We start from the raw sequence: 13,993 nt of genomic DNA, 5'->3' as shown, positions 1-13,993 counted from the left end.
ATAGAGAAGTCAGATTAGACGGACAGAAGAAAACAGGAAGGAATATTAGCGGTCTCCTCAAATGTTTCCATTCATATCATTAATCGCCCTCCAAATGTAACTAAAATTATGTGTCGTGTGTCGTTGAACAGACACTTTTCTCACAACTTACAACAGTGACTTATTGACAAGCCATGTTAATGGTGACAGAACTTTCCCACGTCAATCTATGCTGTTGACATAGACAGACTGTCTACTGTCTTACAGACTGTCTACTGTCTTAATAAGACAGTAGACACCGGCATTTCCTGTCAGCCTCGGGGGCTATTCCGAATTGATGCATCCTTACCGGTGGCCCGCCAGGTAAAGGCGTACTTTTATGTACAAAGGGATACAATACCACAATGTATCACGCTCAACAACATCCCACATCAAAGTGTAAACCGTTCAAATGCGACCTCAGCTATTGTATCTGCCGTGAGGTGGGAGGGGAGGGGTGGCATGCTCCAGTGGTTCGACCGGGCACCGGAACTGGCCGCTTCCGGTGCTGTTTCACAGGCCGCTGGACGCCCTGATGACTTCATCACCTGCCGGCGGCGTCAGGCGTCATCGCCTGGGACCTGGGTGGTTACTGGTCAGGGTGGCCACCAAACACACGGGCTCACCCAGCGGCAGTATATGCGCACCGTAAATACAGAAGGACCACGGGCGTCGCATCGCCTGGATGGCAAGAGAGGAACAGCCTACGATTTCGTAAGGAACAGCCAACAACAGCCACTAAATGCGGCATTTCGCTACTGCACCAGTTCTCCGTTTCCCATCGGATTCAAATGGGCGCGGTCATGTGATGCCCATGTGTGTCGCCTGGGGCAGCCTCGGCCGAATAAGGGGAGATGGAGCGACCCGGGTCCGGCGGCTCTGCGACCCGTCTGTGCGGCAGCGGCGGCCGACAGTGACGGAGGACCGCGATACTATCTGACCAGTCAGCTGCGTGGGTGTTTGGTACGTGTGTCCTGTGCGCGGACCGACCCCCCGCGTGCCTCCCAGCCCCGTTAACCGAGCGTCGTCCCATTGTTCCACTCATGGTGTCCCCTGTGACGAATGGTAATGTCCAGGGGAGAGGGGTAAACAACAACACTTCCACGCACGGAAGACGTTTGGAAAAACGACATCCATATACGACCTGGACGGCACAACATCCATTGACAAAGCCCAAGCCACCATGGAAGATTTGAGATCTTCAACAAGGGCGGTGATAAGAGATGTCAAGATGACCCGATCGCCTTATGGTCCAGTATGTCATATCCACTAATGGGCCATAAGGTGTGCTTACTGCTTACGTCAAAGTGGGTAGTTAGTAGAGCACACACCCCTCACCCTGGGCCCTGATTGACTGCGGCACTCCGCGTCGCTGATAACTGATATGGACCGTAAATTCAAATTTGCACTGCAGTCACTGGCCCACTTTACCCTACCTGGGCGAGCACTTTGTGGAACCGGTCATGATATCATATGGGATATGCCTGCACTACATCAAACAAATACCGCTGATATCATGACGAGCAAACGGTAAGTACCCACATAAACGCGCCAGTCAGCAAACAAGCTGTATTTGTACTGCTCAAAAACGTGTGGTCACCGACATCTAAGGCAAAGTAGGGCCTTCCCGGATTTCATGCCCATAATGGGAGATAGGGAGGGGGTAGGCAGGAGCTCCTTGTCCCCATGTCCTCCATGGGATGAAACATAGTTCCTGGCCCCTATTTATGAAAGAGTGCAGGTGTATGTATAGCTATTGCATTGGCGGATGTTCTGCCGCTGACGGGTGACGCTCGCGAATCTCCACCCGTTGACAGTGACGGATGACGTGCCGCCGGCTGTGGTGTGACCGATGACGCCGCTCCGGCGGCACGTGTCTGATCGGACGCGCCGTGACAGGCCGTCAACTGATATCGCTCCCCGGCTGACATGACACAGGGCAGTCGTGGAGCAACATACGGACTGAGGTCGCTGAGGGGGGGGGGGGGGCTGTCCCTCCCTGCTCTGATCCCAGATCACTTCAGGTCACCGGGTAACATGGGCCGGCTAGTAACAAGTGATAAGAGACCATGGGAGCTTCAGCTACGATACTGGCTTATGTATGTGATTTTTTTTTTCCCGATGGGAGACGCGTAATGCACTGATGCTATATACATAGTGTGGAGGCTGAATGAAATACATAAGGAAAACATCTGACCACATAACTCGGAAGTAACTGATATTTTTTATTCTTGCACCCTTTTACTCTAGACGACTCAGATGCTGAGTCATTTGTCGAGTTTTTTTGTCAAGAAATATCTTTGTCAAGTCTTTTACCAATAAATGAAAATATGCACTCAAGTATGAAATACTAGATGTTATAACAGAGCACCCCAAGAAGGTACGTGCCTTACCACAGACCCAGTGAATCCCATACACACAATATATTGAACATACATATAGATACCACAGGTATAGATAACAGCACGGCAGTCGTGGGATGTTTTTTTACGTACGTAACGGCACAGACCATCGGCACTGACCTAGAGAGCGACGATCGGCCACCACGACCTGACTAGTACATCGGTCTTCGCTGGGCACGGGCCCTGGCACCTCTGCTGACAAAAGCGGACTTGCTAACAGTGGCCCATGGAGCTACGAGTAAAAGAGACCCCTAGATCCTCTAATTGTGACGCTCCATATTGATGGATGCTCTCTCTATATCGATAGCTACACGCTTACGGAGTGGCGATAGGCATTCACCTCTTAAAATATCCAGCACCAGCCGATGCCAGAATATATCACCGATTCAACAAATATTGCCTGCATCCAGTTTGGCACCAACCTAAAAAAAAAAATTACATGGAAAACAAACATGATATCACACACCACTGACGAGACAAAATCACGAATCGCACCTACTAAAAGCAGCAGACGCGGCGGGAGGGCGGGGGGGGGGGGGAGCGGCGGCGACAGTGGCGCCTCTAGCGGCGCTCACTCGAAGCATAGCGGTACGGTGGTGAACGGTAGAACGGGCGCCGACGCCTCAATGTGAACGGCGGTCATGAAACAGTCGGCAGCCGCCTCGTTTTCGCCCAGAAACTCTAGCACCTTGCCCAGGTTGTACCTGGCAACGAACGGGGAGTGGTGACTCGATCAATTTAAACTCGGGAACTGACGGACTTCGTCAAAAACTGCGCAGCCTGAGTGACCGGCTGTAAAAGAAACCACATTTCCGCTCCCGCCATCCTCAGAAACAATCCAAACGCATTTATGTTTACATTACCCTGTTCGGGCCGGCGGTCACGGCACCATCAAATCACTGCACGTTGATTATACATTAGACCCATACACAATATCAATAATTTCTCAATCAACATACGAACCTTCTCTAAAAATAAGTCAGGACCATTCAAAATCCCCGCCCTCGTGTGTCTGTGTGTGTGGGGGGGGGGGGGGAGAGGTGCAGCGATTTCTGTACTCACCAGGTGCGGTGCACCAGCGGCTCCAGCTGAATGGCATCACGCAGCATCTTCTCCGCCAGCCGGTGGCTGCCCAGGTAGTGGTGCACCAGACCCTGACGGAGGGCGACGCACACACACAAATGTCAATACAGGGCCGATAGGCTATCCACGCTTGAAACACAGGGCCGACAGACAATCAGCGAAACGTTTGATACAGTTCGGATCAGGCTGCGCTGCAGCTTTATAATGAAACATAAAACGAAATTGTTACTCCTCATGAACCCAAATGAATCGACAAACGACACACGATAGATAGTTAACTTTACTATGGCGGGGTGGCACTGCTTTGGCGCTGTCGCGGCCAGACTGGTGATCAGTTTCGTTATGAACAGTAGGTCGGACAGTGACCCGAGCGACTACTTACGATGTGCTGCAGGCTCTTGATGTGGTGCGGGTTGAGGGCCAGCGCGTCGCTGTAGTGCTGTTTGGCCTCTTCAAACTCGTGCTTGTATTCGTGCACCAGCCCTTTCTGTGGAATAAGCGGGAGGGTCAGGGTGTGGACTACAACCCACACGGACTAATTAACTGCCGCAGGCTTGGGACGTTCAGTTGTCAGCTATATCGAACTCCAGGAAAACTGGCAATGCCGTCCCAATAACCAGATCAAGCAAGAGAAAGCCGATGTTTCAACTCTGTAGACTGTCAGATCTTCTTCCATCCATCATTCCCTTGTTTCCACTGTTCTCCGTCTGGCGTCTCGCGTCCAACTCACCATGTAGAGGACGTGGTGTGAGGCCGGTGCGATGGTGGACGCCTCCTGGACGCACGAGATGGCCTGGCTCACCTGGTCCAGCCTGCGGGACACACGCAACGGCTCAGCTACAGAACACGACATTTGCCAGGCTGAGCAACGGCTCAGGCTTAGACTGCACTGGGCTCAAACACAGCACATGGAGCACCGTCGGCTCATTCTCAGGGATGAGTCAGATGCAGCAGAGCTGATCAGTGGCACAACACGCGGCTCGAATATTCCTATGTGCGGCAAGGGCGCGTCGCTGACTGTCGCGGACCATCCTACACCCGACCACCGGCACCTACTTGAGGTAGAGTTCGGCGCTGAGCAGCCAGATCTGGATCTGCAGCGTCCACACCTGCTGCGGACCCGAGCGTGGCTGGCTCGAGTTCAGAGAGGAGGCCACCTCAGAGAGGGCCTGCTCCACGCGGGACGGAGCCATGGTGGACGGAGCGCGCACTGAGCCTGCCGGGGCGGGGGAGGAGTCACAGGCAGCCAGAACAGGCCGACACGGGCTCATAGAGATGCCTACTTAAGGAGGCAAAACGAACAAACGAATGAAACGCAGACTTAACTTCCACATAGATCGAAATACAGATATGCTATATTATAAATGAGACAAGCACGTAATACCAGTGAATAGTGATTTCTACCACAGGGACGGCTCAAAAATAGCAAACGGTATGCAAATGATAACCATGCCTTAGAGGCATCTGCTCTGTTTAACGATACTGATTGCCATGTTCCATCTAACATGATTTAACTAATCACACAGAATCTGCACAGGATGGCCGCTATCTGGCCATTCACTTGACAGAATGAGCATTCAGGGCATTCACTTCACCAAATGACCATTCACTTGATGACAATGCACATAAGAACGGTGTGATGTAGAGAGGAAAGGAAGATAAAATATCATAGCCATCGCCAGTATGTACAACGCTCCTTCAAATATTCAGTTATGTGCAGTTATTTAAAAAGGTCACTTTTCTACATGTTAATATCATCAGAGAATATAAACAAAAGTACATGCTTGTTGACACCACCTATAGAAAAGAAGCGGCGGTGATCTGCAGCCACTATAATTGTCTAGTACCGCTGGCACCATGCAGGCCACGTCACAAACAGAGCTCTATCCCGGAGTCGGGTAGGTTCAGCCAGCCGTCCAGCCCGTCGGCCGCTCGCGAAACTCTGCACTCTCAAACTCAGCACCCAGCCCCGACCGGTCAGAAAACTCAGCCAACTCAGCGTTACTGCAGGCTGAGAACAGCGAATCTGAACAGCGAGAGCAAGTAGATGAGTCAAATCCAGCACCGTGCCCAAAGTATCAGTCAAATATCACACTAAGCGCCGCTCGCTGGTTAACCCCAAGACGCAATCATCTACGCTAGAAACTTAACACCCAAACCACGTCAGTCAAAATAAATACCCAACACAAAATGTCAATCGATTCAGCTCCCAATATCAGACCCATGTCGATCAAATTCGCCGGTAGGCATCAGACCAGTCTCTTGCAGTGGATTTAGCTCAGTAGCAGTGCGTAAACAGGATTTACTACACCCTTAGCACATGGCAGTGATAATCTGACACAGACTCGAGTTGTGGCGCTCCAATATTTCTCTCCCCATCAATATGCACAGACGTCGATGCTTCCCAATCTGCACCAGTCAGATGTGATCTCGAGGTCAGCCGGTCCTCGTCCGTCTTTCCCAGTTTGTCATCGGTATTTTTTTCTATCGTTGGCTCTGTACGTCTGTCTGTAATCTCACTGTGTCTGTGCGTCCGTCCAACATGTCCATTGATGTGTCAGCCGGTGAGGTATGTCCACCAGTTCCCACCCGTCCACACTGCAGCGGGGCCACTCTCTGGCTATGTACAGGCGGCGGCGGCGGCGGCGGCGGCGCGGGCTACCTGACCGATCCGAGGCGCGGTCAGCCGGCGCGCTGGACGAGGCAGCCAGCAGCGGCGCCGGACCCAGCACCGGCAGCGCCAGAGTCTCCAGCGGACCCGTCACCAGGCGGGTCACACACGCGGCTGGGGGCCGACCGGCCGGTCAGAGCCACCGGCCGCGAGCACCAGCACCGCGGACCAGCCGCCGACTACACGGCAGACTACCGGTGCACAGACGTCGGACACTAGTCTACACTAGGCACCGTACTATACTGCACTATTACTATATTGCACCTGCTACCTACTGTATACTGCACTGGTGTACTGGGCAGTAGTGCTAAGGTAGGGCTCGAAACAAGGAATCAGCGCTATTTCATTGTCTAACGGTGCCAATACAATTGCATGAGGTAAACGTGCGAGTTAATGTGCCACGAAATAATATTCGCTGCCCGCTGGCAGCGACACTATTCTGGCACGTAAAAACGAGTGCAAGGTTAGTCGTTCATGCGCTGTTCACGCTGCATTTAAAGCAGTGTCGTGTTACTGCCATTCTCTGTGAGATGGGAAGCGATCAATCCACTATGATAAGCAACTATTGAAATGTTACGTGTTAAGCGGTACTGATTTCAAAGCGTGTCTTAATTTCTATGCATTCCAATTATTGTGCTAGTACATTTTAACAGCATGCTGACGCCGCCTGTTACCTTCTGAACATAGATTGCAGCAAAGGTTTGATTGCATTCGGTCAGAACGGTTTCATTTGTTACGCATATTTTTACAGTTTAGTAGAGCTAGCGATAAATGAATATATTATAAGCGATGATGAAAGCTTATATATCATGAAAAATAGCGAAACAACACTCTCCAGTGAACCAGACAATCGCTTTCGAAAATGGAGGCACACAATTCGAACGTAACAAGCTACAAAGTAAGAAATTCAGCGACCTACGTCAGCTGCTGCAGTAAGATTACACTAAATCAGCCTGACCTTTGCGTCAATGATTATCAACCACCGACCGCTTCACTTCATGAGATATTTAGCTCATTGAACAGCATCGGAACTCGTTTTTACCTAAAAGCATGTCAATCAGTGTGCCACAGCCGAGCAATGCCTAAATGTTACGAGAGGCCCCACCGGAGCCAACAGCTCAGCGAAGCACTAATACGTCGCACTAATACGTGAACATTCGAACATCCATTTCGACAGTGTGCATCCAAACATGATCTTAACCCGTGAAACCTGGGTCATATTCCATCAGTGTCAGGCCATGGACCATAGGATGAACACCACAAGCCAGAGGTCCGTGATGGAAAGGGAAGAAACGCTTTCTGAATCGTGAGTGTCTGAGAGCGAGTTACCAAACTAAAATTACATCCTGATCCTTGTTACATTTATTTAAGAAAAAATGTGTTAGCCGATCACAAAACCACCCTCTGACACTGCGAGTAGCGTCATGATTTACCAACAATGACAATACACAACACAGGAGTGACCCTCAGACTCTAGTATGTGCCAGGGGCGGTCCATCTCGACTCCCCTACTCCTACCCTTGTCCCTCCGTGTCTTCCCCGACACCGGCACAGGGTACTCACCCGAGTCGGGATCAGAGACAACGCTGTACTGTCGGTCGTTGTCGGCACTGTTCTCCGCCAGGCGGGCGTCATAAATCTCCTTCCACTGTTCCAGCATCTCGCGCGCCACGCCCAGCGCCGCCTGACGACATGGACAGACACACAGACAGCCGGTGAAAGCCAGGACCGAGAGACACACAGATGGCAGGTTAGATTCCCCGCAGCACTCTAGCTTCCAAACCTCGCCGGTGTCCCGGACATCCAACGACGCCTGGCGACATGGACAGATGCACAGTGGGCGGCAAGAGCCGGCCATTCACAGTGTTATATAATACTGAACGAGGCCGGTGTAAATAAATTTTTAAGACCGAGGTCCTTACTGAATTTTTGAACGAGGCCGAAGGTCGAGTTCAAAAATCAGTAAGGACTGAGGTCTTGAAAATTTATCACCGGCCGAGTTTGGTATGTATTTTACTGTATGCCAACGATAAAATAATTGCCTAGACCGAAGCTCTTAGCCGTTTTTTGAACGAGGACATCCCAAAATGTTGACTTGGTAATTCGTTTTTGACCGTGGTCACTTTGCTTACACCAGTTATTACCACACCCCTCAGGCTAATGTATTTGAATAGGCCAGGCATACAGTAAAACGGACTTCATCGCAGTGTCACTGATCCCTCCACAACTTCCCGGATCGGACTCCTCCCTAATATCCCAGAGGGCCAGCGGTGCCTGGCGGATCAGCAAACACAGCGATAGCGCGTGAGAATGGGCCTTCAGTAATCAGCGAGCCCCGGACCCTCCGAGGTGCCCCCCTCCCTCAAAAAGTTGCCGACAGCCGAGAAACTATCAGTGTCTTGGGCTCAGCTCACTGCCACGATTGCTGCGCTGCCGGAGAGCAGTGACAGCGGATTTAATTTTCAGCTCACCTCCGTTCCGTTGCAGAACTCCTCCACATGGACGCGAGTGTTCATCAGCTGCAGGTCCTCTGGGTACTCCTCCTGAGCCGCCTGCAGAAGCTGCAAACAAACCAATAAAAACACAAACGGGTCAGCGATTCAAGAGTTTCTTTTTTGCGTCACCTTGCAGCTGCAACTCTGCACACACCGGCAAACAGGTTACAAACTGTAAGCACTCTTGCACCAAACGTAACGGAACAGTAGGACACAAAAGGCGCACAATGGCGCAGGTAACGTACTTGCGATGTCATCACCACCTCGCTGCTGCAAGCACGCATGCCCAGCAGCCCGGGGACACGCCGCCTGTCGTCCGACCCCTCTGATCCACCCGTACGTACCTCCAGAGCGGCCGTATGCCGGTTCTCGGCAGTCAGCAGCAGCGCCAGCAGGTGCAGTGAGCTCAGGTGGTCGGGCCGACGCTGCAGCGCCGTGCGCACGTGAGTCACCGCCTCGTCCACCTCACGTGCACGGGCCAGTTGGTAGCCCAGGTAGAACGAGGCCAGGTGGTCGCCCGGGTCCAGCTCGTGGCATCTGGTCGGGGAAAGAGGCGGGTTAGCTCTCTGAGTGGTCTGAGAACAGGACAGTAAACGGTCTAACGATTGGGCGTAGGTGTTTCCGAACATTTTTCCAACACAGACACATTACACATGCACACAGGGTCAGGATTCAGCAAACATGAGCTCCAAACGCATTTATCAGCGATTCTCTGCATGGTACACATCTACCATTGCCCAAGACGTCATCCCTCTACCCCGTGAATTTCCCTCTGTTCAGCCTATACCCATCTGCGAAATTTATCTCCCTGTAACCATCCATCCATTCCCCTTACTCTGATACATAGAGGATTCTTCATGGCTCCGAGTGGAAGATAATACCCTTCCCCATCCCCAAGTCTCCTCCTCCCTCTCTCCAAGTAAGACTCACCGTCTGAAGTTGTCGACCGCCGAGTCGGCCAGTCTCTGTTTGTGCTGCTGCTGCCGTGACTGGGCCGAGAGCAGCATCTGCCCGATACCCAGATATAGGTGGGCGCGACTAGCCAGGCCCACGGAGCCGCTGCCGCCGTGGCCGGTACCCTGCTGCACGGCCTGCTCGCTCCAACGTACACCGTCCTCGTACTGGAGGCAAATACAATGACACTGTCAAACACGACTGACGACAAACACAACTGTATCATAGAACAGACGACAATTAATGCAACCACACTGTCACGCAGGTAACTTTGGACAAATGCAACATCATTGTAATACAGATCTAGCAGGCAGATTTGAAATATTGCTAATTTTCATTATGTTCTCAGCACTCCATGTGGATTAACAGGCTCCCGCCTCACCTGATGCAGGTGCTGGTAGCAGATCCGATCTCACCTGATGCAGGTGCTGGTAGCAGGTTCTGGCAGCCAGCAGGAGCAGGACCGTCTGACCAGGGTTCAGTCTCACAGCCTCCTCCAGAACGAGGAGAGCCCGCTCCGGCCGGCCGGCGGCCACCAGCGACAGCGCGTACTGTTGCCACACGTGCGCCTCCTCGAAACTGAACCGCAGCGCGCGCTCCAGCGACTGGGGGGAGCGGGGTACAGCGGTCAGCTGAGCAGCAGCATCTCTGAGGTTAACACATTCACCAGCATGCACTAGGCAAAATTGAAAATTTATATCCCATCTACGGGGTAATTTATTGCCATTAGTGGTAAACTGACAAGCTAAATGCAAGTAACTTTATGCATCATGAATATAAGACAAAAGTTCACCCTTTCGGACGACAGTGTAGAGCGTAGAGTGTAACTGTAGAGCGTACATTGTAGGGCACAGTGTGAGCTTGTAGGGCGTATACGCGCCGCCGCCGCATTACTCACCTCACAGAGCATGACTGCCTGGCCCTTCCTAACCAGCGCCATCGTCATCAGGTCGTACACAGAGGTGGCCACTTCATAGGACTTGTGGCGCGCCTCGCGTGTCTCTGGCGACTGCGTGAGCACCGCCTCGCGCACTGCCAGCGCCTCACTGATGAGCAGCAGCAGCACTATCTCCTCGTTGATGTCTTTGGGGACGAACAGGTTGGTGCCCGCCTGACGGCGTGGTTTCCATGGCGACACGGCCGGCCGGCCGCCGACCGAGCTCTTCTTCTGTGCGCTGACCAGCACAGCGTCCAGCTGGTGGTAGGCGCGGTCACTGACGCCGCGCAGCAGAATCTCCGAGAGGCGACGTGCCATCGCCAGACGCACCCCCTGCGTGGCGGACGTTTCGACGGCGCTGAGCATCATGCGGTAGCGCTGGATGGCGCGCGGCATCTGACCCGCCTTCAGACTGAGGATCGGCGCCTTCTGCAGGGCTGTCTCCAGGATCAGGCCCAGCCGGTTCTCGGAGGGCGGCGGAAGGGGCGAGCTGGACGACCCAGCCGTGTGCACGCTCCATGTGCTCTGTGTAGTACCGGACCGGTCCATCTCCTGGAGATACAGCAGCGCCAGGTCACTGGCCAACTCAAACGACGATATGATGGCCTCCTCGCGCTCAGCCGCCTTGAACTTGCTGGTGCTGGCCAGAGGCACCTTCTCTAGACAAAGACCTTTGACGGCGTACGACTCCGCCACCACCCGCAGGCTGCGCGTCGGCAGCTGGCGCTTGGAGAGAGTGTCGAGTCCGGCGCGGGACAGGTTGAGCAGCGCGTCCTCGTACAGGCCCATGGCGTAGTGCAATTTGCCGAGCAGCAGGTGGGCGTCGATGGTCATATCCACCTTCTGTGAGGGATCGGCCGACGCGGCGGAAGTGAGCTGCCGCTGGACGGCGCGCAGCTCGCTGCGAGCCCGCTCGTGGTTCGCCTCAGTGGGAGGGTTCTCCTCCAGGTAGGCTTCCAGTCGAGCCTCGGAGATCAGGAACGTGGCCAGAGGCTCTGCGTGCACAAACACACGGATAGGGAAATACAGTTACGACAACGCATACTTAATAGGTACCAAAACATAAAAACCCGAGAACTCCATTTGCAAATTTAAAGCAGTTATCTCTTGTAAAATGTAGAGCAAGAGTCACGTACTATGCGATACGCTTCACGTATTTTGCGCACGCCTTACCTGAAGAAGGCGCTCTCTGCTTCACCTGCTCAGCCAAGTCGATTATTCTTTTCCAATTTCCCTCTTCTCGACATTTTTCGATCTCAGCTTCCCTGACGCTTGGTTTCCCTTTATTAGACATGGCCATTCACCTATAAATGCATAGAGATGTCAACGAATGAATCAGCTCAGTTCTAGATTCAAATTCATGCATGGAAGTTGGAACAAGCCCCCATCGGGTAATGGCCATTCGGTAACACGAGCCATCCCTTTTCCTACATTCTGTAACGTCGTTACGATTGTCAGGAAGGGAAAATCGGACTTGTTTGATTAAATTAAACAGACTAAATTAAATTAAAATGATTAAAAGGACTTATTTGAAAGAACGGTAGATTCCGTTTGATTGATAGTTCGTTTTTCTAGTACAACTTGATTAGTTCCTAGTATCTTCGTTGCGTTTTTGGTTATCCGAGGGGCTGCTCTAATTACCATTTACCTAATATCGTAGTAACGGAGGAATGGAGAATTTGTCTTTGCAAAAACTACTCTGAGCGATAGCCTGAACCACGCAATACCACTCGACTTCGATTGACGGCTCGACCCGTCCGACGGTCCCTCGTCCTTGAAAGTCTGTCCCAGGACAAGCCACGCGTCCCAGCCGTCCGTCGTTTGTTCAGCCAGCCATCCTTCGTCCTAGCCACCGTCTCTCGTCTCATTCCCCAGGTCGATCGCCCCATTTTGCCGATTCCGCGAAATGTTACTCATCGTTCGTCAAAGGCCGCTGGTCACTCGTCCCAGCCCCAAGGGGTTGGGGACTTAGTTTTTTTTTCTGATTCTTGACTTTCTTTGACTGGTTCTTGGATACAGTAAACCGCCAACTACACCAAACATATAGAAGTGGTCACTATATATGGGCTTTGTAGGTGACCTGTTGTCTGCACTATCAGTTGGATCTGGAAGGCATTTGGTGCATTTGGGGTAATTGTATCTCCTCCAGGTTGAGCCAGGAGTGCACAGCCCGCCCAGGGAGGTGAGCCTTAAAGTGCTATAACATTAAAGTGACCATCCCACCTTAACATCAGTATTGAGTTGAGATAGCCAAATTGGTGGGGTCATGGCCTGCAAATACCGGTTTGGGCACTCACAACATCGAAAAATGCTTTAATTCGGAGATATGGAATTTCAAGCTTGCAGTTTTTGGATTCTAAAGGGCTAATGCATTGGGATGCCCCCTTAGAATTTGTGACGTCAGTGGAGATCTAACAATTTTTAAATCTTAGACTAAAACCATTGTTAACACGTGATGGTACCTCTACGCTGCTTTACGCGCAACGTCTGCCGCACTTCAAGGCTGCAAAATTATTGCTTCCAAATAAAGTTGCTAGAAACAGGAGGGATCCAAAAAGTAAACAAAAGCAAAAGTCTAATATCTTGAAAACTGGTGAATATTTTTTGGTGAAATTTGGTAGATATTCGTTTTCACTCCTTCTGAACCGAGCGACATCACTTTTATGCCAATAAATCATTAACTTTTTTGAAGGTGGGAGGGTCCCTTTAATAGACTACAGGACTCTGGCTCAGCTAATCCAAAAATCAAGTAATATGAAGTAATATGAATCAAGCAGACTACCTATGTTCAAATAGGTATCGGTGCGGTAGACGTAGCACGAGCGAGCAAGTTCCATCTTACCGAGAAACAGGTAAACAGGCTTCTATTTTCTAACAATGTTGGCCAACACACCTACAGTATCTTGTGTAAGCCCTCAGGGCTTACACAAGATACTCAGAGGCTCTGAAAAGAAAAAAGGGCGCATCAACTTTATTATTGACAGGCGTTGCGCAAAGACTATAACCTGAACCGAACCGGATAGGCGTCGCACCTCTGCGTTGTTGTGCGTTGGGCGTTGCAATCAAATGCCGAAAATCTTGTTTTATTTGTTACGTTTATGTCTGCGAGCGGAAGCCTTCTGTGCCCGTTCTGCTATTTGATTGGATTTAAGTATGAAATACCCACAGTTTTAGGTGTTTTTGAGGATGCAGAACATAATCGATATTGAAAAAAGCGCGCAGTATTTGTACTCAAATATCCTTATCATTTAATAGAAAACATAATGCAATCTGACGTAAGAGGTTCTGAGCAAAACTTCATAGCCGTCTATCATGAAAGAGATGGTGTTTCTCAATTAAGGTATGAAAAGTTTTTTTTCTGACAAGTTTCGTTAAATCATTCACTTATAAGTGGAAAAATCGTTTAAAATGCACATAATAATTATCATGACGT

At 51.2% G+C, this 13,993-nt stretch overlaps 1 protein-coding gene across 2 annotated transcripts; it reads right to left on the bottom strand.

Moving 5' to 3' along the window:
• Positions 1-2,422: 2,422 nt before the first annotated feature.
• Positions 2,423-13,477, bottom strand: LOC122390141 (tetratricopeptide repeat protein 7B-like). 2 transcript variants are annotated; one of them, XM_043382818.1, is made up of 13 exons: positions 13,403-13,477; positions 11,734-11,864; positions 10,522-11,555; positions 10,040-10,228; positions 9,600-9,790; positions 9,014-9,206; positions 8,646-8,735; positions 7,738-7,858; positions 4,560-4,719; positions 4,234-4,315; positions 3,886-3,990; positions 3,483-3,574; positions 2,423-3,124 (listed from the first exon to the last, which is right to left on the bottom strand). In XM_043382818.1, the coding sequence occupies exons 2-13, from the start codon at positions 11,858-11,860 to the stop codon at positions 2,992-2,994; spliced, it is 2,517 nt and encodes an 838-aa protein (XP_043238753.1). In that variant the 5' UTR covers positions 11,861-11,864; positions 13,403-13,477; the 3' UTR covers positions 2,423-2,991. The 2 variants fall into 2 exon arrangements, with proteins under 2 accessions (XP_043238753.1, XP_043238754.1); XM_043382819.1 differs by having other exon boundaries at positions 13,454-13,477.
• Positions 13,478-13,993: the final 516 nt, after the last annotated feature.

Source organism: Amphibalanus amphitrite, unplaced genomic scaffold (genome assembly GCF_019059575.1).
Source record: "Amphibalanus amphitrite isolate SeventyFive unplaced genomic scaffold, NRLGWU_Aamphi_draft 000383F_arrow, whole genome shotgun sequence".
In the NCBI taxonomy this organism is placed as follows: domain Eukaryota; kingdom Metazoa; phylum Arthropoda; class Thecostraca; order Balanomorpha; family Balanidae; genus Amphibalanus; species Amphibalanus amphitrite.
The sequence above is the reverse complement of the archived record's forward strand: the minus strand, read 5'-3'. Positions and strand labels throughout refer to the sequence as shown.